Source organism: Budorcas taxicolor, chromosome 11, assembly GCF_023091745.1.
Source record: "Budorcas taxicolor isolate Tak-1 chromosome 11, Takin1.1, whole genome shotgun sequence".
NCBI lineage: Eukaryota > Metazoa > Chordata > Mammalia > Artiodactyla > Bovidae > Budorcas > Budorcas taxicolor.
This window is the reverse complement of record NC_068920.1, coordinates 151,895,439-151,920,098: the sequence shown is the minus strand read 5'-3', so window position 1 is coordinate 151,920,098 and position 24,660 is coordinate 151,895,439. Positions and strand designations below refer to the sequence as shown.

At 51.8% G+C, this 24,660-nt stretch overlaps 1 protein-coding gene across 11 annotated transcripts in view; it reads right to left on the bottom strand.

The window, feature by feature from the left end:
- DAB2IP (DAB2 interacting protein) overlaps positions 1-24,660 on the bottom strand; it is a 210,446-nt gene that overhangs the window by 96,066 nt on the left and 89,720 nt on the right. For 9 of the 11 annotated variants that reach the window (XM_052647651.1, XM_052647649.1, XM_052647655.1 and 6 more), the window contains exon 2: positions 13,581-13,684. In XM_052647651.1, coding sequence (XP_052503611.1) covers positions 13,581-13,684 — 104 coding nt within the window. Of the gene's footprint in view, positions 1-10,808; positions 10,891-13,465; positions 13,517-13,580; positions 13,685-24,660 lie in introns of those variants that run through there. The other 2 variants (XM_052647662.1, XM_052647659.1) reach the window with 2 other exon arrangements.

Here is a 24,660-nt window from a genome sequence, read left to right as displayed (position 1 = left end):
CCCTAGGCCGGTGACCTAACTGCCCTAGCCTATTTCCTCTTCTGTAGAACGGGAAAGATAGTAGCCATCCCACAGGTTGTTGGAATGAGTCAATGGGATCATGCATGGAAAGAACTCAGCCCATTTCCCGGCACATGGCAGAAATACTAGCTCCTGTCATCAGCACTGTCACTGTCGTTTTTTTATTGCTCAGACTTTGCTCAGCTCCCAGGGGCCAGCCCAGCGATTAGCCAGAAGGAAAGAGAAAGCAGCAGCTCACAGAGCAATCTCTAGGACCCAGAGCTCCTGTGATGGAGAAGGGGGCTGGTCCACTTTCCTGCACCCCAAAAAAGGCTGGCTCTCTGCCCTCAAAGGCCCCTCCGTCCAGCTGGAGAGGTAGCCCAGGCCATTCCTAGGCACCCGAAGGAGCCTCCTGGCTGCTTTGGCCGCCTCCAACCCTGCCACCCTCCCCCTGTTCATTCTCCAAGAGCATCCAGAGGGACCCTTTGAAAAACAGATGAGATCCTGCTGCGGACCAGCTGCACTCCCTTCCACAGTTCCCCAGGGCTCCTGGGGTGAAGGCCTACCTGCCTGGTGAGGCCCGAGGCCCCTCAGGATCTCCCCCTGCTCGGATCCCAGGGGCTTCAGCGGTGCTCCTGCCACAGGGCCTTGGCACAGGCTGTTGCTACTGCCTAGAACAGAGGCCCCTTCTGCCCAGTGGGCCCTGCACATCCTTCAGTCTCTCCTCAACCCTCTCAGGGGCCTCCCTGATGCCCTCACATTGAACGAGATCTCCCTGCAGACCTATCATAGCTGCAGTTAAACGTCTGTTTCAGACCTCCCTCCCCTACGGAATTATGGGGGCCATCGTGGCCTGGGTCCCCAGTGTTGGACACCTCGCAGGTATTCCATATATACTTCCTGAATGAATGAACAAGTATTTATGATATAAAAGATAAAAGAGGAAGGCAGGCAGAGAATATGCTCTGAGAGGCTTTTTAGGGGGGTCCACTTGGGGTCAATATGAGTGGACTTGCTGGAGGAGGCAGCTTTTGAGGGCATAATAGAAACACTGAAGGTGAGGCAGCGGTTGGGCTTGCTGAGATCATCTGGGGCAGGGCAGCCATATAAGGGGTATTCCAGGCAGAATCCCAGTTCAGGCAACAGAGCTGAGGTAGGCCAGCAGCAGGTCTGACTGGCTTCAAAGGCCCTGGCATGATCACAGGTCTTCTGACCTCCAAGTTACACACCCTCTCCCCAATGCAGAGGATGCCCAGGTCGAGGGGGGCTCTTAGAAACCCTGAGAGTGTACAGGAGGGGGCATGCAGTTGGGAAGGTGGGAGGGGGAAATGAGGACATCAGAGAGGCCGTCCCAGTGCCTGCCAGTGCCCAGGACTGAGCGACATCAGTGACCAGAGGCCAGACACTCATTCCTATTGTCTCAAGCAAGAATGTGATAACCCAGAGCAGCCAGGAGTGACTCACTGCCCCATGAGCCCACCCCAGAGGTCTGGACGGCCACATGCACTTCATCAGCTCTTTAAGCCCTCGGCCAGCCCTGACCTCTGGGCGAGTCCAGCTTGAGGCCACATGGCTTCAGGAAAACCAGCTCCCTCCGGGAGCCACACCCCTGCAGCAGGCTCTCTACTCTCTCCCTCTGCCTCCCTACCAGCCCCGTCACTGAGGCCCTGGCACCAGGCCAGTCTTCCTGGGGTGACTCACTGCTTCTCCCTATCAGCACGTCTCTGTCCTGTGCTCTGTGCGCTCTGTGTGAGAGAATGCTCTCAACAGAGGCTTCCTGGCAGAAGTAGCAAGAAAACCATGCGCAGAGACAAGAAATCTGTATTCAAAACCCCGCTCTGTAATTAACAGTAACAAGAACTATTCCAATGCATTAATAAGAGTAAGCCAGATGTATTTATTAAGCTCTGTCTCAGCTTCAGGCACTATATCAAAGCTTTACATGACTTACTCTAATTCTCATAGCCCAGTGTGCAGATAAGAAAATGGAGGCTCAGAGATGTTAAGCTACTTGCACAAGACTGCATAGCCAGGAAGTGGCAGAGCTGGGTTCCACCCAGGTAGTCTGCCCCAGAGCTCAAGTCCTTCCATCATTCCATTACTGCAGTATGAGGCTCTGAGCAAGCAACTTAGCCTCTCTGTGACTCAGTTTCCCTATCTGTAAAATGAGGAGATGGCCTAGCTGATCTCTAAACCCCTTTCCAGCTTAGGCATGCCATCTTTCCCCTCCCTGGTGACCCATTTGCAGGTGACAACAAGGGGGCCTTCTGGAGACAACAGCTTGCCATAAGGAAGGATGCTCATAGTGGAACTTCAGGCCCTACTGGGATGGGGAGCTTCTGTTGGGTAAGATGGCCTCACCCTGCCCCCCTCCCAGGTACCTTGCTGGCCAGGGCTAGCCCTGGAGCATCAAGGCAGGGGAGAGGAGCTATCTTATTTCTCCCTGGACCACAAGCCACCAGGGAGCACCAGGACCCCAGGGTGCTCCCAAAGGCCAGAGCAGGAGGGAGCAGCAAGAAGCAGGGGGCAGCCCCATAAATCCACCTGAGTGAGCAGTGTGTTTAAAAGACCTTTTCACTACAGGATACAAAATGCACCGTTTGGGGAGAGGATTTTATAGGCTATTTCTCCTTCTGGGTTGATTTACCATCTACAGGCCAGGCTCACCTGGGCGCCTGCCCCTGAGGGATCATGGGAACCCATGCGGCGGAGGCAAGGTCAATTTCAAGGCAAGACTGTGGTGGTCCGGGTGGCCTGTCCTGACCTCCTCCCAAGTGGTTGGCCACTGGGCTTCAGAGATGTAGTGGGCTGTCAGGAGCTGGGGGTGTTAGCTTACCCACTCCCCTCACCCCACACTCACTCACTGGATGCATTCACGCCTCTCATCGCTCACACATCTTCATCCCACCAGCCCCTCTGGTGCCCGCCACAGGTGAGGCCCTGCCCCTGTGCCCGGGGCTCAGAGAAATCAGAAATAGCCACCACCCTTAAGAAAGTCACCACTCTCTCTGGTGGATGGTTAAGCCACAGCATCTGTGTTCTAGAGCCTGGGGTGGGGATGCCTGCAGGAACCACGGTGGGGGTGGGTATGGGGGAGGGAAGGAGCTTTCAAGGAAGGGAAATGGGGAGGAACCATGGGCAGAAGGGCCAGCCTGCACAGAGGCACGGACCCCGGGATAGGCCTGGGGGCCTCAATGCTGGCGGGGGAGCCAGATCACCCCTCCTGGCAGCTATTGATGGCGCTGGAGGGGGACAGGAACAATCATGGCTCGTTTTAGATGTTCCCTAAGCAATTCCACGAGAAAAGTTACTCATCCCCCGGCAGGGCCTTGTGTTGGAAACAGATGCCATTGCCGCCACTTCCAAAGAGGGCCTCCTGGCTTGGGAACAATTCCCACCCGAAGACTCAGATATAATTATGTCTGCAATCCAACCCAAATGCCACTTGGTGTGACAGAGGCAATCACTTCATTTCTATATGGGGTTGGGAGGAGGCATCTGAGCTCTGGCTCCCCACTCCCAGGTTCCTGGGTTCCCTAAGAGAGGGGAAGGCCTTCAGGGGCCATATGTCGGGGTGGGAAGAGGGGAGCCAGGGCATCTGCCCTGCTCATGCCCCTTCTGACATGGAGGGGTGGAAGGGGTGGCCAGAGCAGCTGCAGACAGGGGCAGAACATGATGAGATCAAATGCCAGCTCTGTCCCTGATCTGCTGTGTGACCTGGGTCAGCGCACCTCCCCTCTCTGGGCCTCAGTGTTCTCATCTATTAGATGGAGAGACTAGCAACACTGGCCAGCAGAGACTGGGTTGTGCGTTGTGGGCCAGGCTCTGCAAGACCTCTATTGTCCAGGCTCACGAGCTGAGCAAGCTTCAGCAAGTCCTTCACTCTCCGTCTGGCTTGGTTTTGTCACTTTAAAAAAAAAAAAAAGGGATTTGTGTTATGTGCCTCATGGTATCATCAGATGATACCCAGTGAGGGCTCAGCAGAAGGCCTGACCCAGAGGACTGCGTAAAACAGCCTTTACGACCACGCCCCACTCCTTATGCAGACAGTAAGGAGCTGGGACTCACACCCAGGTGGACCGGACTTTGTCAGAGGACACCCAAGATGGAGTGTTTACTAGTCCAGCCTGGTGACCACAGCGCAGACACACTGCCCACCCACCTGCACATGGGCCCCTGCTCTTGCTGGGAGGCTGCCTGGGCCCCAGATCTTGCCCCTCTCCATGTCCCTGATGAGGGTCCCCTTTCACAGATCCGAAAGCTCTCTGGACAACATAGTCTGGTCAGCTCAGCCAATGGTGCCAGACCCAGCTGCCCACGGGCACTCCTGTTTGGAGCTGTTCCATCCAACCGGCAGTAGGCTCTGCAGTCTGCGTCGCTGGACCCCATGGCCCCAGGGTGGGGGCCACACAAAACGCCCCCGGATTTCCACTCTCCTTTGGGAGTTTCCGCCCAGGCAGCCACTTGCTGCCCTCTGCTGCCCCCAACTGGGCAGAAGCCGCCCTGCGCGGACACCTCCGGCTCCTTCCATCTGTACTCACCACCTATGAATTTGGTCTCTGGTCTCTTGGGGACCCCTGCACCCCGCCCCCTCTCAACCTCCTGGTCTCAGAGCGGAGGCCTGGGCGCTCTGTGTGAGCAATGTCGTTTTGGACCCTCAGGAGGAGGCATGGGGCAGGGAGGACCAGAGGCTCTGGGAAAGGGGTGGGGGTGGTGAGCCCTGCCTGCCAGCAAATCGGGGCTTTCTGCAATTTGGTGTGAGATTATTGGCTGAACAGCCCTGAGGGCCAGGGGTTCCTGTGCCAGTTTACAGACGGAAAAAGAGAGGCTCAGAGCTGGAGACCTGGCCTGAGCGATCCCACAGAGGGAAGCCGTGGAGCTAAGATTCAAATGCTACCCCTCCCAAGTAGACCTATGGGAAGAGTCAGTACTATGTCCCCAGGACGGAGGACCCCAGGAGGTAGGGGGGCAGAGGGGCTCCTAGTGAAGAGAGGAAGAAAGACGCCCCCCAGTAGCGTCTCACCTGCCAATCACAGAGAGCCTGACACTCCACTGCGAGTGACCCAAACACCCAACTGATAAGGCTCCTTTTGTGCAAGGAACCTTTGACACAGCGACCGAGGGAGTCAGCCACTGACACCCTAGTGGCGACCAGTTTATCCAGCTCCATGTTGCCCAACAGGCTCAAGTGCAGGACCTTATAGGGACACGGTAGAAGTACTTCTGGAGGACCCCCAGGCAGAAAGGGGTGGGGGGGGGTGGGCAGAGGTTGTCCTTATTCCCCTCTCCATCACCCCACCCAAGCCAGCACCTCTTGCAATGAGGCAGCAGATTCCAGGGCTCCTTGAAGTGAGTTCTTCCTTCAGGGACCCCTGCAAGGGCATTCTAAGCTCAGATGCTGAGGGCAAGGATGAGAAAAGCAGCTTGCTCGCTCCCCGTCCTCTATCCCCCACTCCAGTCCTGGTCTCTGATGCTATTGGGGGCGTCTTTCTCCCTCTGTTCACCAGGAACCCCCCCGCCCCCGACCTCCGTCCTGGGGACATAGTACTGACTCTTCCCATAGGTCTACTGGGGAGGGGTAGGATTTGAGTCTTAGCCCCACGGCTTCCCTCTGTGGGATCACTCAGGCCAGGTCTCCAGCTCTGAGCCTCTCTTTTTCCGTCTGTAAACTGGCACAGGAACCCCTGGCCCTCAGGGCTGTTCTGCCGGGGCTCCAGACTCTCCGGAAGGGGAGAGTGGGCAGAGACCAGGGGCTCCAGACTCTCTCCGCTGAGTCAGGTGTGCTGCTCTGAAGGACACAACGCATTCCGTCCAGATCTCCTCTGGCCAGTTCTGGCTGACCCTCACCTCCCTCTCTGGGGACTCCATGCTGCTGCTGCTGCTGCTAAGTCGCTTCAGTCGTGTCTGACTCTGTGCAACCCCATAGACGGCAGCCCACCAGGCTCCCCCGTCCCTGGGATTCTCAAGACAAGAACACTGGAGTGGGGTGCCATTTCCTTCTCCAGTGCATAAAAGTGAAAAGTGAAAGTGAAGTCGCTCAGTCGTGTCCCACTCTTAGCGACCCCATGGACTGCAGCCTACCAGGCTCCTCCGTTCATGGGATTTGCCAGGCAAGAGTACTGGAGTGGGGTGCCATTGCCTTCTCCGGGGGACTCCATACTCCTATTAATATGGCCTCCCATCCTGTTTGCTCTGTGAGCTGCAATAGATCTGCTGACCCTTGTTTTCCAGCCACGCCCTCACACTTTAGCCCCTCACATTGCTCCCTGTTCTCACTACCACTTGCTCAAGCTATTAATATTTCCCATCTCTCAGCCTTCAGAGGGGCTGTCCTGGCTGCCAGGCCTTTCTCCTCACCTGCCCAGAAATGACTTCACGAAGCCCCAGCTAACCCTGCCTGTTAGGCAAACAAACCCTGTATGTTTGCAGGTAGAAACTATCTTTTACTCAATACCCCACACAGGCCCTGAAACATAGTTGAAAGTGTTAGTTGCTCAGTTGCGTCTGACTCTTTGCGACCCCGTGAACTGTAGCCCACCAGGCTCCTCTGTCCATGGAGTTCTCCATGGAGTAGGGAGCCCTTCCCTTCTCCAGGGGATCTTCCCAACCCAGGGATCAAACCCGGTCTCCTGCGTTGCAGGCAGATTCTACCATCTGAGCCACCAGGGAAGTCCTGAAACACAGTTGGTGCTGGTTAAAAATTTATTAAAAGAAAGAAAAAAGGAAGGCAGTGAAGGGAGGGAGGAAAGTAAGTTAGTACATACCCACAACAGGACTCGCAGACCAGAGCTTGACTCCCACCTCTACCACTCATGGGCTAGCAGACCCTGGGCCCCGAGACTTACTTTCCAAATCTGTAAAATGGATCTGATGAAACCACCTTCTTGTTTTTAATGGGGCAGGCAGCCTCCCAACCCTACCAAATACCACAGCCTGCCCATAGTCCCAGGCCTCAGATGCTGGCCTGGCCTTGATTCAGAAAGCTTGAAACAGCCCCTGACCCCATACTCCCACCCTGCAGACTGTCCTGGGCAGCCCTGGCCACCCTGGGCTGTCTGTGACTATGTTCCCATCTCCTGCATTCCTCCTGGAGGCAGGCAGATTCGGACCAAATGGACACAGACCAAAATGATAGTAATTTGCCTTTGGGGTTTAAACAGTTTAATAACAATTAGGCTCCATGAAAGACATGGGAGGAGGAGGGTTGAGGATATGGGGCCTGCTCTCTCCACCAACCCTCTCATCTGCAGCACAATGGCTAGACACTGGGTTGGGAGACTCCAGCTCACCAGCTCACGTGGCTCAAGAGAGCAAGGGACACCAGCCTCACAGGCAAATTTCGGGTACCACGAGGTGCTGGGGCACCCAGTCCGGGGTCCAGCACTCCTATCTGCCAGCCATGCTTCGTAGCTGACATCCCTCCACCAGTCTGTGGGCCACAGACACAGACATGTCCCATGTAAATATGCTTCAGCCTAGAGTGATGGAGGGAGGCCCAGCAGGTATTCCAGGCAAACCTACTTTCTCTGGGTCTCAGTTGCCCCATCTGTGCAGGGACAGAGCTGGCCTCTGTGATCTGGGGGTTTGACCAGCTTTCCTGTCCACGGGAGTCGCCTTAGCCAACAAGGGGCACTAATGGGGCAGATGGGCAGACCAGGAGGAGGAGCTGTGCTGATGAGCCCTTGGGGGCCTTCAAGGGTGGTCAGACGCACAAAGGTCATTCCCTTCAGCCCCCTCCTCCCAGAAAACATGACGGGGGCAGCAGGAAGGGCCTGGCGGCAGGAAAGAGAGGGCAGGAGGGAGCAAGGCAGGAGGAACACAGGACAGGGGAATAGAGACACCCGGGCTCCATTCCAGGCCTGGCTCCAGACATGCTGTTCAACTTCCGGAAAGGACCCTCCCCTCTCTGAGCCTCAGGCCCTGCTCTGTAGAAGGAAGGGTTGGATCAGATAATTTCCAACAGCCTTTCCACTATGGTGTTAAGGGGGGGTCATGCACAGTCCTGAATGTTTGTGGTCCTGTACCTGTTTCTCTGTACATGAGAAAGAAAGACAGCTGAAATGTCGAGACGGTTTGGAGAAACCTTGGTAAAGAGGGGTGAGCAGGTGAGGAAACTTCAGATCCATATCCCAGAGGTCTCCTGCCCTATCCACTCTCACTCATCATCCCCTCTGACTCTTGTGTCTTGTAGGGAAAAGTCCGAAGCCCTTACCCACTCACTTTTCTCTCCAGGCTCCTCTCCACCATATTTGCTACTCATTTAATGTCATCTAATCACACAGAGCCTTTGGCTTGTTCCTATTTAGTTAGATCCCACTCTAACTGGAATACTCTTCTCCTTTTGTTCCTGACAAACTCCTATAGATCCCTCAAAGCCCAGCCCCAAAGATCCCTCCTCGAGAAATTCTTCCCCACCCTCGCCAACAAGAGGTAACTGCCCCTGGTTCTGGGTTCTCACAGCATCCCAGGCACATGGGCATCATAGCTTCAGGACCACCTAGGGTACACACACTTGAGCATCCAGTAAAAGTGGGTGGTTGAAAGGAACCAAGACCCACGTCTTGAAGCATTCGCAATCAACTGGTACTGAGTTTATCTGTAGCTTCCTCCAGCCCCTCTGGGCCTTCCCCTCCCTGACACTTCTCCTCCAACTCGCAAAAAATAGCCCTGAGACCTAATTTCAGCTAAACCTTCAAACACGACTCTTCACTTTCAACTTTCCGAGGAGGAATCAATTGGCTGTCAAGTTTCCCAGTGAATCTGCCACCTCCCACACCCAGGCCCTGCCAGCTCTCCTCAAGGTCGGTGGGAGGGATGGGGGCAGAGGAAGGAGGGAGGAAGGACCCAGCCCACACCAGGGGGAGGTCAGGTCTGCCCAGGGCGGTGGGCTGAAGGGACACGTGGGGAGACCGGTAGCAGTCACCATCTCCTTACCCTCTAATCACACCATGAATTCCTCACACATGGGGTGGCCTGTGAGAGGGGACAGCCTGCTGCTGCTGCTGAGTCCTTGGGCTTCGGGGTGGGGGATAGGTCCATACAGAGCCCCTGGACCCAACCCAACAGCTTATGCAGATCCCAGCTTGCTGCCTGCCTGCTGTCCCTGCCTCTGGCCCTCTCTCGTTTCCAGGATTCGCTGCTGAGAAGACAGAGTGACGCTTGAACTCAGCCTCACCATCTCTTTAGTGTTAGTCGCTCAGTTGTGGCCGACTCTTTGTGACCCCATGGACTATAGCCCCCCAGGCTCCACTGTCCATGAGATTTTCCAGACAAGGATACTGGAGTGGGTTGCCATTTCTTTCTCCATCTATTTGGAGCCCAAGAATTGGAGGCCAGCAATGGGCAGGAGGTCCGTTTGGTCCTCTGTTCCCAGCTCCTTCCCCATCCTGCCCTCATCCAGGGCCCCACAGAGCTCTCAGGGTCCTGATTGGATGGCCTGCTGGCACTGAGTGACCCTGAGAGACGGCACCCCCACCCCCAGCTCCCCTTGTAGGGAGAAGGAAGTTGTACCAGGCAGGCAAAAGCTCCATATCTTGCCTAGGTCACAATGCTGCCATGAGACTCAGTCCCAGGTCTGCTGACTTTACGGCTCATCCCCTTAGTGCATCAAAACATTTAAGCACCTTTTGTATGCCCAGACTACAAAATCCACTCCCCCTATTTTACAGAAGGGTAAACTGAGGCTCTCCCAGGGTCACATGATTTCCAAGAGACAGACATGGGAGCAACACTGGGTCCCTGATCCCCTGTGGGGTGATTTTGGTCCTAGGCTGACTCACAAAAGGGGTGAGGGCCAGCATGTAGGGTGCAAACAGCCCAGACTCAGGAGCGCTCCCAGCTGAGTGGTTTCCAGGTGAAGTCCAGCCCCTCCCCGGCCTCAGTTTGCACAGAGGAGGCAGACAGAATGAGGCCTATAGATCCGGACATGGTTCACCATTAAACTGCATCACTGCCAAAGGGCTCTGCTGTGAGAGGTGGTGACATCTCATCACCTGGGTTTGAAATGGCAGCAAAGACGACAGTTATTCAAGTACATCCTGTGGCATCTCGCCTGCCTCCTCCAGGCAAAACCATGTTCCCCAGGTTCCCTTGGGGGCTACACAGAGCAGCAGTCAGCGAGCACGAGGATGCGGCTGTGGGAGCAGGCGGGGTGAGTTCAGGTTGCAGGGGAGAGGGTGTGCTTCTGGTCCTGCACAGGGTCGTGTCAAGTCCGTCTCTAAGGCCCAGGCCAGGTGCACCTCTGACCTTCCCCAAGGCATCCTGTCCTCTGCCCCGACCCTGCGCAGATCTTCACTGTTCTGGAGCCAAAAGAGGAAACACAATTCAGCTTGTAGGTGGCTCCATCAGTAAAGGATCCACCTGCAATGCAGGAGACCCAGGTCCGATCGCTGGGTCAAGAAGATCCCTTGGAGAAGGAAACGGCAACCCACTTCAGTATACCTGTCTGGGAAATCCCTTGGACAGAGACTGATGGGCTATAGTCCATGGCGTCGCAAAGAGTTGGGCACAACTTAGCAACTAAACCACCACCACCATCATTTCTATGGACTTCCCAGTTGGCACTAGTGGTAAAGAACCCACCTGCCAATGCAGGAGATGCAAGAGACATGGGTTCTATCCCTGGGTCAGGAAGATCCCCTGGAGGAGGGCACGGTAACTCAATCCAGTACTCTTGCCTGGAGAATCCCACGGACAGAGGAGCCTGGTGGTCCATGGGGTTGCAAAGAGTCAGCCTGGTGGTCCATGGGGTTGCAAAGTGACATACACACACACATGCACACACGCACGCACAGGGGTTAAGCACCTACCATGGGTCAGACCTGGGCTGACGTGCACATGTGAAGGTCCAGCAAGTCCTTCAAGAAAGAGCAGTCATTCCACACTTTACTGACAAGGACACGTGGCTCAGAAAGGATGAGTGACTAACGAGGTCACATGGGTCACACAAGAGCTGGAATTTGAACTCAGATCCCCACCTCCAAGCTTCCTATTCAAACCCTCTCAGCTCCAAGCACCAGCCCAGGATAGAAATTCGACTCACGCCCCTTTCCTTAACAGCTGCACACAGAAAAGGGCCAAGGCACCGAGGGAAAGGACACAAACAGTATATGCCCGGCAGTCCTGGTATCCATGCCTGGCTCTGTCACACAGCAGCTGTGACGCCCGGCAAATGAATTCACCTCTCTGAGCCTCAGTCCCCTCATCCATGACATGCAGACATTAATGGTCCCACCCTTCAGGGTTGCTGTGAGAAGTGGCTAAAGTGACGGCAGAACACACTTTCCATCCTGCAGACCCTAATCTCACGGGATGAAGAGTCTGGGGGCCCAGTGGCTCAGAAGGTTGGCGCTGGCTCTGGCTCTGAGCCACAGCAGTTTTCCACACCAGCAAACACAGTGAAGATGCCACGACAGGAAAGAAGCCAAGCCTAGCTGGCAATTAAAGAGCTGCAAATTACAGCAACGTCGAGGTGTGATGATACACCTATTAGAACAGCAAAAGAAAGGGAAGCGGGTAAAAAGTGATGCTGAGGGGGTTCTGGAAGGGTGTGGAGGAAGGGTACTCCTGCTCTGGTTCCAGTCCAGCCAGAGGAGTACATGCATGTGCACTGGGGTCAGGGAGACCCGAGTCCAAATCTTGGCTCCAACATTATGAGCACTTGGAGTTTGGGTGAGGGACTTCAGTTCTCTGAGCCTCAGTTTTCTCATCTGTAAAATGGGGTGATCGAAGTATCAGCTTCAGGGTTGTCTTACAGATTAAAAGAGATGAACATAGCACAGGGGAGCCATGATGATTAGTCATCGTCCCCTAAGGCGTCCCCAAGGCTCAGCCCTGGTGGCCGCGGCCCGGGGGTCTGGGGAAAGCAGGTCGCAGCCTGTTCCAGCTGATTCGATCAGGGTCTCCCAGGTGCCAGCTTCCTGTCCTCCCCACAGCTGGACACTATCTCCCAAGGGCCCTGGTCGCCCAGGGAGGTAACCTGGAATCCTTTCTCAGAGGCTGATCTGACCCAGAGCCTGGGGCTCAGAACTGCCTTTTATATGAGCCTATTAAAAATGCAGATATCCAGGCCCCACCCCTGGCCCACTGCACTGAAATCTTGAAGGGGTCCAAGAATATTTTGAGAGCATTTTTATGACACACAGACAGGCGGAAGAATCGGTGGCTCTGAGGAAAGTCCTATCCCTTTAGCTGGGGACTTGAGGCTCCACTCGACCCAGACCCAGTCCAGCTTCCCAGCCTCACCTCCTACCCTGACCTCTGGACCCCTCAACTCCAGTCCCAGCAAGCATTTCACCATTGCATAAACATGTCAATTTCTAGCATGCCTCCACGCCTTGGCAACTGCTGTCCTCCCTACCTGGAACTCCTTCTCTCACTGTCCCTGCCTGCTCAATTGCCAAGGACCCTTCAAGAGTCAGTTCAAAAATCAGTTCCCAGGGGATATCCACTCCCACCTCACCTGAAACCACATATCACATGATACAGCGACAGCCAGGCCTGTGACCTCTCTGTTTCCTCCCTCAAAACCTCCTTCCCCCTGATCCCCTGAGGACTGGCTCCTCATTCCCTGGACTTCAGCTCAACTATAACTTGCCAACCACACCACCTCAAGGAAGCCCTCCTAGTTTTCCCTCTCACAACAGTCTACTTTTCTCTTTCACAGCACATAGCTCCAACACAAGAATGTCAGCTCTTAAGGTCAAGGGCTTTATCCACCTGGTGCTGTCTTGGCCAGCTCCTCCCACTTGGCCCCAGTGCCAAGAATGGTACCTGGCACACAGCAAGCATGCCGTCAGGATGGCTGAATGAATGGATGGATGGATGAACGATTGAATCAAACATCCATCTCCCCTATAGCCTGAGCTCCCTGGGGAAGAGAACTTGTCTACTTCCCCAGCAGCTGGCACATGCGCAGAGGGGCACAAGGTAAAGTGCTGAAACAGGGCAGCGAAAGGACATAAAACTGCAGGTGTGTGGAAGGATGGCTGGGACACAGGGGACATGGACGGTCAGAAGTTACAGGTCACTGGGTTCTGTTTCCATAAAGTCCTTCAGGTCTGATAGGACTACTATAATCAATAGCTAAGCTGTATATATACTATTCTTTGCTGATTCTGAGACATCATCGATTGAAAGGTACAGCATTGTTTCATGCACCAGCAAGAAAGAGAAAAAATAGCAATCAAATTATGACACACCACAGGCTGTTATATGAGAGATATTAAAATGTGAAAACAAAAAGGATACATCCTAAGGAAGTGTGGTGTGTGCACGCATGCTTGAGGGTGCACTTATCCGACCTAACGTTAGCCTTTCTCATCCCACACCAGCTTGGCTCTGGTTCCAGCAGCCTGCAGGGCTTTCAATCCTCCACCTGCCCCCTCCCTAGAGGACAGGACCCCCATGTGGCCTCCTGGGGGCGGGGTTGAGCCACAGAGAGGGGAGCAGCTGAGTGAACGGATACCTAGAGCAAGGGAGGCTGGATGCTCTCCCAGGTCCTTGAGGCTCCAGGAAGGGGGGCCGCGGGGTCGCAGAGCAGCCCCCGGGCCAGGTGGCGATGGTGACGCAGGGATAGTTACCGTGACCCGGAACGGCGTAGCGGCCGAGGGCTCCATGCTGGGGCTCTTCTCTGAGAGGCTGCCGGGCAGGCTGCGCCGGGAGCCCGGCCTTTCTTGGGGCGACTCTGCCAACAGAGAGGGAGAGAGAGGGGTGGTTAAGCACGGACAACAGAGGCCACCCAGTTGGTCGCATCAACCACTCAATGGACATGAATTTGAGCAAACTGTGGGAGATGGTGGAGGACGGAGGAGCGCGGCGGTCTACAGTCCATGGGGTTGCCAAGAGTCGGACAGGACTTAGCAACTGAACAAGTCAAGCCCTCCTGTCATTCCCGACCAGGCTAGGACAACACATAGCTGGTCCTCATAAAATGGTCCAGCCATTGTGGAAAACAGTTCAGCGGTTCCCCAACACGTTAAAGACAGAATGACTACATGATCCAGCAATTCCACTCCTAGGTATATACCCCAAAGAACTGAAAACAGGGACATAGACAAACACTTGTATGCAGATGTCCACGGCAGCATTATTCACAATAGCCAAAAAGGTAGAAACCCAAGGGGCCCTCAACAGATGGAAGGATAAACACAGTGTGGTCGCTCCATACGATGGAAGGTAATTCCTCTGTTAAAAGCACGAAACTTCTGATCCACGTTGCAACCTAGACGAACCTTGAAAACAAGCTGACTGACACAAACTAGACACAAAGGGACAAATACTGTGAAATTCCACTTGTATAAAATACCCCAAATAGGCAAATTCTTAGAGAAGGAAAGCAGATTAGAGGTTACCAGGGGCTGGGGGTAAGGGGGCACGGGGATTTGTTGCTTAATGGTACAGTTTCTCTTTGGAGTAATGGGAAACATTTAGAAATGGACTATGGTGATGGTGGCATGATGTTGTAAACATACTTAATACCACTGAGCTATACACTTAAAAATGACTAAAATGGCAAATTTCATGTATATCTTTCCTATATATGTACTACGATTTTAAAAAAAAGATCTCCTAAAACTCCCACTTCAAGACACACATCTTGTGATATGTGATAATGAGCTCCCTGTTGCTGGAGGTATACAAGCAATTCCTTCAAACACGAGACTCTGATCTCTGGCTTCCAATAGGTACCTTCTCTTCTTGAGGCTTTAAACTTGAGAGGAGTGCAAGGGCCAGGCAGGCAGCAAGGTCAAGGGTAGCGGCCAGCTGCTCAGCTCCAGCTGGTGATTTTGACATAGCAATGGGGGGACTCAGTGCAGCCAAAAGCTTCCCAAGATTCAAGAGGACGTGGAAATCTGGTTTTTTACTTTAATATGAAATATTCTGATTTTTACATGGTGACAGCTCATTCAACACTTGGAGCCTCAGCCTCAGCATGCCTGTTTCAACAACCAGGTCAGTCCACCTGGCCACTTCACCTGCCCCAGTTCCCCCAACCAGGCTTGGCACTGGCCATCTCTTTTCCACTGCTCCAGCTATGGCCCCCACAGAAGGCCCCTTCCTCTTCCTCCCAGCCCGTCCTGTTCAGTATGCCCTGGAGGAAACCCGGTAACCTCCTCCGCCCCTAGCTCTTACAGGAGCCTTTTTGGCTTCTATAGCAACAGCCAGGCTGGGGCAGCCTATCACTGCTGTCACTTTGCACGCAGCGTGTGTGTGTGTGTGTGTGTGTGTGTGTGTGTGTGTGTGTGTGTCCTTTGTTTGCTGGTGAAACTCGTGTGTGTGTGTGTGTCCTTTGCTGGTGAAACTCATGTGTGTGTGTGTGTGTGTGTGTGTGTGTGTGTGTGTATCTCCTCTGCTTGCTGGTGAAACTCCTGTGTGTGTGTGTGTGTGTGTGTGTGTATGTCTCCTCTGCTTGCTGGTGAAACTCCTGTGTGTGTGTGTGTGTGTGTGTGTGTGTGTATCTCCTCTGCTTGCTGGTGAAACTCATGTGTGTGTGTGTGTGTGTGTGTGTGTGTGTGTGTATGTCTCCTCTGCTTGCTGGTGAAACTCCTGTGTGTGTGTGTGTCCTCTGCTTGCTGGTGGAACTCCTGTGTGTGTGTGTGTGTGTCTCCTCTGCTTGCTGGTGAAACTCTTGTGTGTGTGTGTGTCCTCTGCTTGCTGGTGGAACTCCTGTGTGTGTGTGTGTGTGTCTCCTCTGCTTGCTGGTGAAACTCTTGTGTGTGTGTGTGTCCTCTGCTTGCTGGTGGAACTCCTGAGTGTGTGTGTGTGTATGTGTGTGTCTTCTGCTTGCTGGTGGAACTCCTGTGTGTGTGTGTGTCCTCTGCTTGCTGGTGGAACTCCTGAGTGTGTGTGTGTGTGTGTGTGTGTGTGTGTGTCTTCTGCTTGCTGGTGGAACTCCTGATGCCCACGCCTAAGCTGGCTGCATTTCTACACCCCCAGCACCCTGCCTGGAGTCTGGTGCGTGGGGAGTGCCTGGGAAAGACCTGTTGACTCAGAAGAAAAAGGACAGGGCGGAGATTTCCCTGGTCCCTGGGAACACACCGGGTGCAGAGTCAGAGGCACACACCCAGTAAACACACACACACACACGTTCGCATCCACGTAGACACTCAAGCGCGTACTCGCTCAGGCCCAGCCCCAGTACACGTGCTCATGTGGACGTGCATACACACAGGACAGATTAGGGGCAGGCTTTTCCACAAGGCAGATCGGGCTATCAGGGGCCGTGCTACACCTTCCAGTCCAGTCTCTCCGTGCAGCCGGCTTGGACAGGGGCCCTCAGAAGTGTGGAAAGACAGAGCTGAGCCTGCACTCCACTAGGGCGGGCCAGTGCTGAGCTCTGGCTGGTGGGCAAGCCTGGCAAACCATTTTGGAACTGGAGGAAGTGGGCCACCCATGGGGACGGGTTCAGGCCCCGCTGCCCAACAGGCAGGCCTGGGCCCCCTCTGCTAGAGAGGCTTCCACTCCAGCCCATTGGCTGCCATGGTTTAGGGACTTTCTGCTTCCCTCATGGTGCATCCTACTTAGAACCTCCCTTCCTCACTCACCTCTGCTCCCCCGCCCATGTCTGCTAGTCACACTCTAGGAAAGACCCCTTCTCTCTGTAGATTTCCCCAGGAAATCTCTTGCTGTGCCCCCGCACCGTCTGCCTTCATCTCTCCCCTCATCCCTAGTGCCTCTCGTCACCTCCGCCCGGGGGTCCTCCCAGACTAACCACAGTGTCCAACCCACATGTGAGGCACTGCCCTCGGCCTTCAGAAGCCTTTGAGGATGTGCCCTCTCTCCCTGACACACACACACATACGTTTGACCACAACTTCACTGCCCCTTCCCAGGTAGGTGAGCCCTCAGAAGGCACTGGCGGGACTCAAAGAGCCTGGCGAGGCTGCCTCTCCTCCAAGATCAAGCCTGATATCCCCACAACCTCTGCAGAACACCACCCTTGCCTGCTGGGTCTGAGCTAGGAGGTGCCCAGAGGTTGCTTGGTCCAACCACCCATTTTACAGATGAGGAAGCTGAAACCAGAGGAAGGGAACTTACCCACTAGCTCCTAACACAGTAAACAGACAGTAAAGACCCTTATGGGTGCTCCCAAAGTAGCCGTAAACTTCAGTTCAGATGCCTTGGGAGCATTTCTAACCACTTCCAGTTTGGCACTGCACAATTCAAATTGACTTTTGCTCCAATAAACCCAAACCTAAGCAAACAAAGCCCAGGCTGTACCCTATCTGCATCAGAAGGTAGGAACCCAGTGCGGAGAGAGGGCTGCAGGACACGACAGGGCAGCAGTCCATGCCTTCTCCTGCACTCCAAAGGACAAGGAGTATGGGTACCTTTCTGGGCAGCTTCCGCTTGGCCCCAGTTCCATTCTGCATCTTTCACCCCACCTCTGCTCCAGGGGGCTGACCCATGCAGACCACACCAGCCCAGGTCTGGGCCCTCTGGCTTCCAAGCACGTGTGCATGCTCGGTCACTTCAGTCGTGTCTGACTCTTTGCAGCCTCATGGATTATAGCCCTCCAGGCTCCTCTGTCCATGGAATTCTCCAGGCAAGAATACTGGAGTGGGTTGCCATGCCCTCCTCCAGGGGATCTTCCCGACCCAGGGATTGAACCCAAGTCTCCTTCATTTCCTGCATTGCAGGCAGATTATTTGCCTGCTGAACCAGCAGGGAAGCCCCTGGCTACCATGGGGATTGGCCAGTGGGGAGCCCTGGTGGGAGATCAGGGGAGGGAGGGGGGTCACCTGGGCTGGCCACCTCCCACCACTGAAGGTCCAGACTACCATCAGGATGACCCAGTCTCCTGAGTTCTCACCTCTCAGTAACCATGCTCTCCGCCCCTTCTTCCAGCCCCAGCTGCTACTAGCTCTGGGGTCCTGCACTCCTCTCCATGGTTCCCCGCCCCTGCCCACACCTCAAATCATCCTACTGTAAGCACCATCTGCTTCCTGCTGGACACCCATGGGCCCACCAGGCGGATCTCAGCTGCCTGAGAAGCAGGCCCCACCCATGGACCTGGTGGGACGCCTTTACACACAGATGGGAAACCGTGATGTGCCCAGGGATCACATTGAACCATAGGGGGAGAGTCTCGGCTAGGCCACGCTCTCTCCTGACCTGACACTCCAAACAGCACCCCACTCTGAGCCAGCAGCCAACACAAGCTCCAAACACAAAGTTAGTAATAATAACCACATGGATTGTAGGGGTACAGACCAGTGTTTCTTTACCTTTTATTCACTAAGACTCCCTCTAAGGAATCTTTTTAACTTCCGAGTTTCTCCCTCAACAAAATTCTAATACCATAGATATACAGTAAAAGTATCTTTTTGTCCTACATGTAATGTTGTTCAGTCTCTCAGTCATGTCTGACTCTTTGTGACCCCATGGACTGCAGCATGCCAGGTGTCTCTGTTTTTCACCATCTCCCAAAGCTTGTTCAAACTCATGTCCACTGAGAGGGTGATGCCATCCAACCATCTCATCCTCTGTCATCCCATTCTCCTCCTGCCTTCAATCTTTCCCAGCATCAGGGCCTTTTCCAATGAGTCAGTTCTTCACATCAGGTGGCCAAAGGACTGGGGCTTCAGCTTCAGCATAAGACCTTCCGATGAATATTCAGGACTGATTTCCTTCAGGATTGACTTGTTGGATCTCCTTGCAGTCCAAGGAACTCTCAGGAGTTTTTCCCAACACCACAGTTGAAAAGCTTCAATTCTTCAGTACTCAGCCTTCTTTATGGTCCAACTCTCATATCCATACATGACTACTGGAAAAACTATAGCTTTGACTAGATGGACCTTTGTTGACAAAGAAATGTCTCTGCTTTTTAATATGCTATCTAGGTTTGTCATAGCTTTTCTTCCAAGGATTAAGTGTCTTTTAATTTCATGGCTGCAGTCACCATCTGCAGTGATTTTGGAGCCCAGGAAAATAGAGTCTGTCACTGTTTCCATTGTCTCCCCATCTATTTGCCATGAAGTGATGGGATCAGATGCCATGATCTTAGTTTTTGAACAATGAGTTTTAAGCCAACTTTTTCACTCTCTTCTTTCACTTTCATCAAGAGGCTCTTTAGTTATTTGCTTTCAGCCATAAGGGTGGTGTCATCTGCATATCTGAGGTTATTGGTATTTTCTCCCGGCTATCTTGATGCCAGCTTGTGCTTCATCCAGCCCGGCATTTCACATGATGTACTCTGCATAGCCTGTTGTTCCACGTCCTGTTCTAACTGTTGCTTCAGGACTTGCAAACAGGTTTCTCAGGAAGCAGGTCAGGTGGTCTGGTATTCCCATCTCTTTAAGAATTTTCCACAGTTTGTTGTGATGCACAGTCAAAGGATTTAGCTCAGTCTATGAGGCAGATGTTTTTCTGGAATTCTCTTGCTTCTTTTTTATATACATATAATGCCTACATGTATATTAGGCTTTATATAGAAAAAGAGTGAGATTTTTTTCACATCCCCTTCCAAGAATCCATTTTTTTTTGTTCACTTATGGGCAATACTGCCCCCACTGAGACCCCTTCAAATGTAATCCCCACATAACAACTTAGCTTTGGGAAGCTTCATTCTCCAGATGAATAAACTGAGGCTCTGAGAGGCAAAAATGACTTCTTCTAAAGTTTCTCCAGGTAAGAAGCAAGAGTATATGCTGAAACTGTCCCTACCAAACCTACACTTAGGGGCTCAGAAAAGGCTGAGGCCTGAAACATGGGGCCAGGACTAGGAGACTGGATTTAACCTTGACTCTGCTGTGTGACTCTAGGCTAGCCCCTTTTTCCATCCCTGAATTCATGGCTTATCATCAAACCAGTGGGTCAGGGAGTAAGAGCAGTGAGTCCCTCTATTCCCTACCACCACCACCCAAAAAAACAGAAAGAAAGAAAGAAAAAGGAAAAAACCTGCTCTTTATTTTACACCGACAAAGAAGGCAGAAAGCAGACCTCTGAGTTCTAACTCTGCCTCTAAAATCCCAGCTGACTTCGGCCTTTGACTGAGTACCAAGTCCTGTCTAATTTAAGGAAGCAGACACTAGGAGGCTTGGGCCCATGCCTCCCACCTCTAAGTAACATAGCTGGTACAAGCAGGATGTTGGAGATGTTGAGTGAGTTTGCTAACATCTTGCAGGATAAAGGTGGCATCCTCAGGGACAGACCCCAGGAAGGGAGAACTGGTCTATCACCTAGTTCCACACTGCCTGCCTCCAAACCTCAGAGAACTGATTCAGGCTTTTCCCCTTGGCTCAGACTCACTGTATGACCTCCACATGACCTCTCGGACTCTCGGTCTACAAAATTAGGTCACAAGACCAGCTGATCCTGCATCTCCTTTCCACTAGGAGGGCAAAAGAGTCTATTTCACCAGGCAGACCAGGCTGCCTCCCTACTCTTGGAAGCCACAGTTGGAGAAACACATTTTAACCTTCATGTGTTTGCTAAATAAATAAATAAAATTGGTTTCATTCAAATGCTGCTGGCTTGGTTGCCATGGATACCTCCTAATCATGAAGGATGACTGTTACTTGTTCCCATGGAAACACTGAGGCCTGAGGAACATCCTGTAATTTCAGACAAGACACCAAATTTCAGTTGTTGGGTTGCCCAGACCTTAATGTTTAAAAACAGGTCGAGGCAGCAACCTCTAACACCCACAGTGAGAGAAAAGAAGTCAGCATGTTAAAAAGAGGACGTGTGAGGTGGGTGTGTGTGTGTGTGCTGGACCTCAACAGTGATCAGGAAAATGCAAATTAACACAAGCAGATGCCATTTCACAGCTTTCGGAGAAGCAAAAAATGAAAAAGAACGATGACTCCAAATGTTGACAGGGTTGTAAGGAACTCTTTCATCCCTGCTGGTAGAAGGAAAAGAATTTGAGAACAATTAGAAAAGCGCTGGTTGAAACTGACACATACATATATACTCTGGGACCAGAAATTCCACTCCTACATGTACGGTCCAGAAAAATGCTTCAGCCTCGCACAAGGAGACCTGCACAGAGATGTCTACTACAGCACTGTTGGTAGTAGCAGAATGTGGGAAGCAACCTAAATGTCCACCAACAGGGGAATGGATGCCCCAGGGGATGACTGCAGTCATTCAGTGGAATAGGGCTAGGACTCCAAGGGACAATGTCCAAATGGAACACAAGGAACCCCTACAAAGGACCCAGTTCTATAAGATCAGCATGAATCATGCTCAGAAACATGCGGTTGAGTGAAAAGAGTAAATTGCAAACAGCAAACAGAGTACAATCCACTCATGCTTTGTTTTTCTACAAGAATGTTCACAACAGCTTTATACGTAATAGCCTAAAGCTGGAAATAAAACATGTTTCAACAGGTGAATGGTTAAACTGTGGTACACCCACAATGTGTGAAGCAGAATAATGTTCCCCCCAAAGTCCAAGAATCTGTGACTATGTTACTTGATATGGCAAAAGGAACTCTGCATATGTGATTAAGGTTAAGGACTTGGAGATAGGCATGCATACTGGATTATCCACACAGGGATAATCTTAAATGTGGAAGAGGAAGGCAGAAGGATGGGTCTGAGGGATTCGATGATGAAAAAAGAGACCGGAATGATTTGAAACCTGAGAGGAATAATGGAAGAAGTGAGCCATGAGCCAAGAAACATGGGTAACCTCTGTTTGGAAACTGGGAACTTCTCTCAGCTGACAGCTGGCAAGAAAATAGGAACCTCAGTCCTACAACCACAGGAAACTGACTTCTGCCAACAAGGAATGGGCAATGAGATGGAGTCTTCCCTAGAGCCTTCAGAAAGCAACACAGCCTGCTAACACCTGATTTTAGTCCTTCAAGGTTCATGCCGGACTTCTGACCTACAGAACTGTAAGATTACAAATCCGTGTTGTTTAAGCTGTTATAACAAGTTTTAACCTGTTATGGCTGCAATGGGAAACTAATACGCACGCCACAGAATATTACTCAGCAAAGAAAGTACTACTCAGCCCTACTGAAATACACAACAACTTGGAAAGATCTCCAAGGCATCGTGCTTGCTGAAAAAAGGCCAAAAAGGCCAGCCTCCAAAGGTCACATGATCGGGGATGTATGTATACCTATGGGTGATTCATGTTGAGGTTTGACAGAAAACAACAAAATTCTGTAATCCTTCGATTTAAAAAATAAATAATTTTTTTAAAAGGTCACATGATGCAGGATCTCATACATATGGCATTCTCAAGGTGGTAAAGTCACACAGATGCAAAACAGGTTGGTAGTTTTCCATCCCTTCCATCCCTTACCCCTCCAGGGGTGACGGATGCTAGGGGGCAGGTAGGTGGCTATAACTTGTCTTGTGTCTTGACTGCAAAGGTGACTGCACAAATCAGCATGCTAAATATGCTAAATGGTACATATGTTAGCAAATATGCTAAAATGGCACAGAGTTGTACACATGCACGGCACCACCACACACAAAAGATGAAAGAGAAGAGGCAAAGAGGGCACTGACACTCAGAAGCTGACCTGGCACTCACAGCTCTGTCGCGTTACTCTCCTTCCGCATATAAACAGCCTCACAGGATACAAACCTCAGACAAGCCTACCACGATAAGATGAGGCAAAACAAGGCCACTTGATCATTTTGTCTAAGCAACTGTCAAAAGCCCGGTCACCGTGCCACCCAAAACACTAAACATCCCTCCACCCTGGTGAAAACGAGTTTCTGCTGCGTCTTTACCCATGACAGCTTTATCTCAGCGCTGCTTCCTCTCCTTGGAGATAAGATCTGAGAAACACCCCCCCCCCCCCCCCCCCGCAGATTCGCCCCTGCTTTCTGAGAGCAGCCAGTCAAGAGTGAATCCCACTTCCGTTAAACGTCCGCCAGCTCACCCAATCAAAGCCCAAATCTTAGAGTGGTTTCTCTCTACCACAATCTGATTGAGAGGCCTTGTGGTTCCCCGCAGCATGTGTGCTCCATCGCTGCAATAAATAATAAACCCGACTTGTGCGGCTGGAGGTGTGTTCTTGGCGGGTCTTCGGCTGGAGGGCATTGTGTCATTTACAAGAGATGTAACTATCAGGGGAAACCGGGTAAAAGGATGCCTCTCTGTTCCGGTTCTGTAACTGCCTATACGTCTGAAAAATTTTCAAAATAAAAAGTTAATAAATAGCCTATTTGAAACACATGGAATCATATCTGTCTAAACAATTGAGATTTTCCATCCCGAGAAACTAACTACTGAAATGCATTCATATCTGGTGTCACTTGAGTAGAGAGAGTGGTCAGCAATCTAGAGGCGAGAGGCACAGAAATGTAAACACCACTGCAAAGGTTTACCATGGACTCTAGACTGAAATACATTTGGCATCTACGTGATTAAGCTAATATGCTGTTTTACTGTCTGTTTGTATGCGTGTGCACTTACATAGAAAACTGTCATAAACAGTATCATGAAACTTGGTCAGAGATTCTCTTTGGAGAATAAGATGGGCTACAGCAGTATCATTTACCAAATGAAGAATTAATTCACCTTCCAAAACTTAATATTAAATTAAAATTGAAATAGATAGCATAATGATTCAGTACAAACTGTAAAAAAGGAAAAGAAGTAAGAAAAAAAAAATCAGAAAACAAAACAAATGACATCAAAATCAATAGTAGCCCAAAGGACCAGGTAGAGAAAGTGGATCAGGAAAGTCCAAAAAATAGGTTTAGAAAAAATCTCGTGGGTGAGGAAATGAAGTTCCCTAAGCCATGAAATTAAAAGACGCTTGCTCCCTGGTAGAAAAGCTATGACCAACCTAGACAGCATATTAAAAAGCAGAGACATTACTTTGCCAACAAAGGTCTGTCTAGTCAAAGCTATGGTTTTTCCAGTAGTCATGTATGGATGTGAGAGTTGGACTATAAAGAAAGCTGAGCGCCGAAGAATCAATGCTTTTGAACTGTGGTGATGGAGAAGACTCTTGAGAGTCCCTTGGATGGCAAGGAGATCCAACCAGTCCATTCTAAAGGAAATCAGTCCTGAATATTCATTGGAAGGACTGATGCTGAAGCTGAAATTCCAATACTTTGGCCACCTGATGTGAAGAACTGACTCATTGGAAAAGATCCTGATACTGAGAAAGATTGAAGGCAGGAGGAGAAGGGGACGACAGAGGGTGAGATGGTTGGATGGCATCACCGACTCGATGGACATGAGTTTGAGCAAGCTCTGGGAGATGGTGATGGACAGGGAGGCCTGGTGTGCTGCAGTCCATGGGGTCGCAGAGAATCGGACATGACTGAGCAACTGAACTGAACTGAACTGAAGCCCAGAGCTGCCAATGAACTGGTGTCCCAGCCCCCATTTTCTCCCACTGCAGGAGTGGCCGGATGAACTGCAGGAAGAGACAAAGGTAAGGTCATCATGGCAGCAGATCATGGAACCCTCAGATGGTTAGAATCTTCCAGATACAGCACTGTGTGTGTGTGTGTGCGTGTGTGAATGAAGCACGTCTGTACTGTTCTTATCTGCTATTAACAGTTAGCCAAGTGAACAATGAGTTTGCCAAAATACTGTATTGATATATTGGTAGGTCTCCTACACGCTTTTTCCAGTTCCAGCTTTGGCCATCCATGTATGGGAGAAGGAAAAAGGTAGTCCTTAGAGGGTACTGCCTTCAGGAGTACCCATGGCCCCCAAAGAGCCCATGT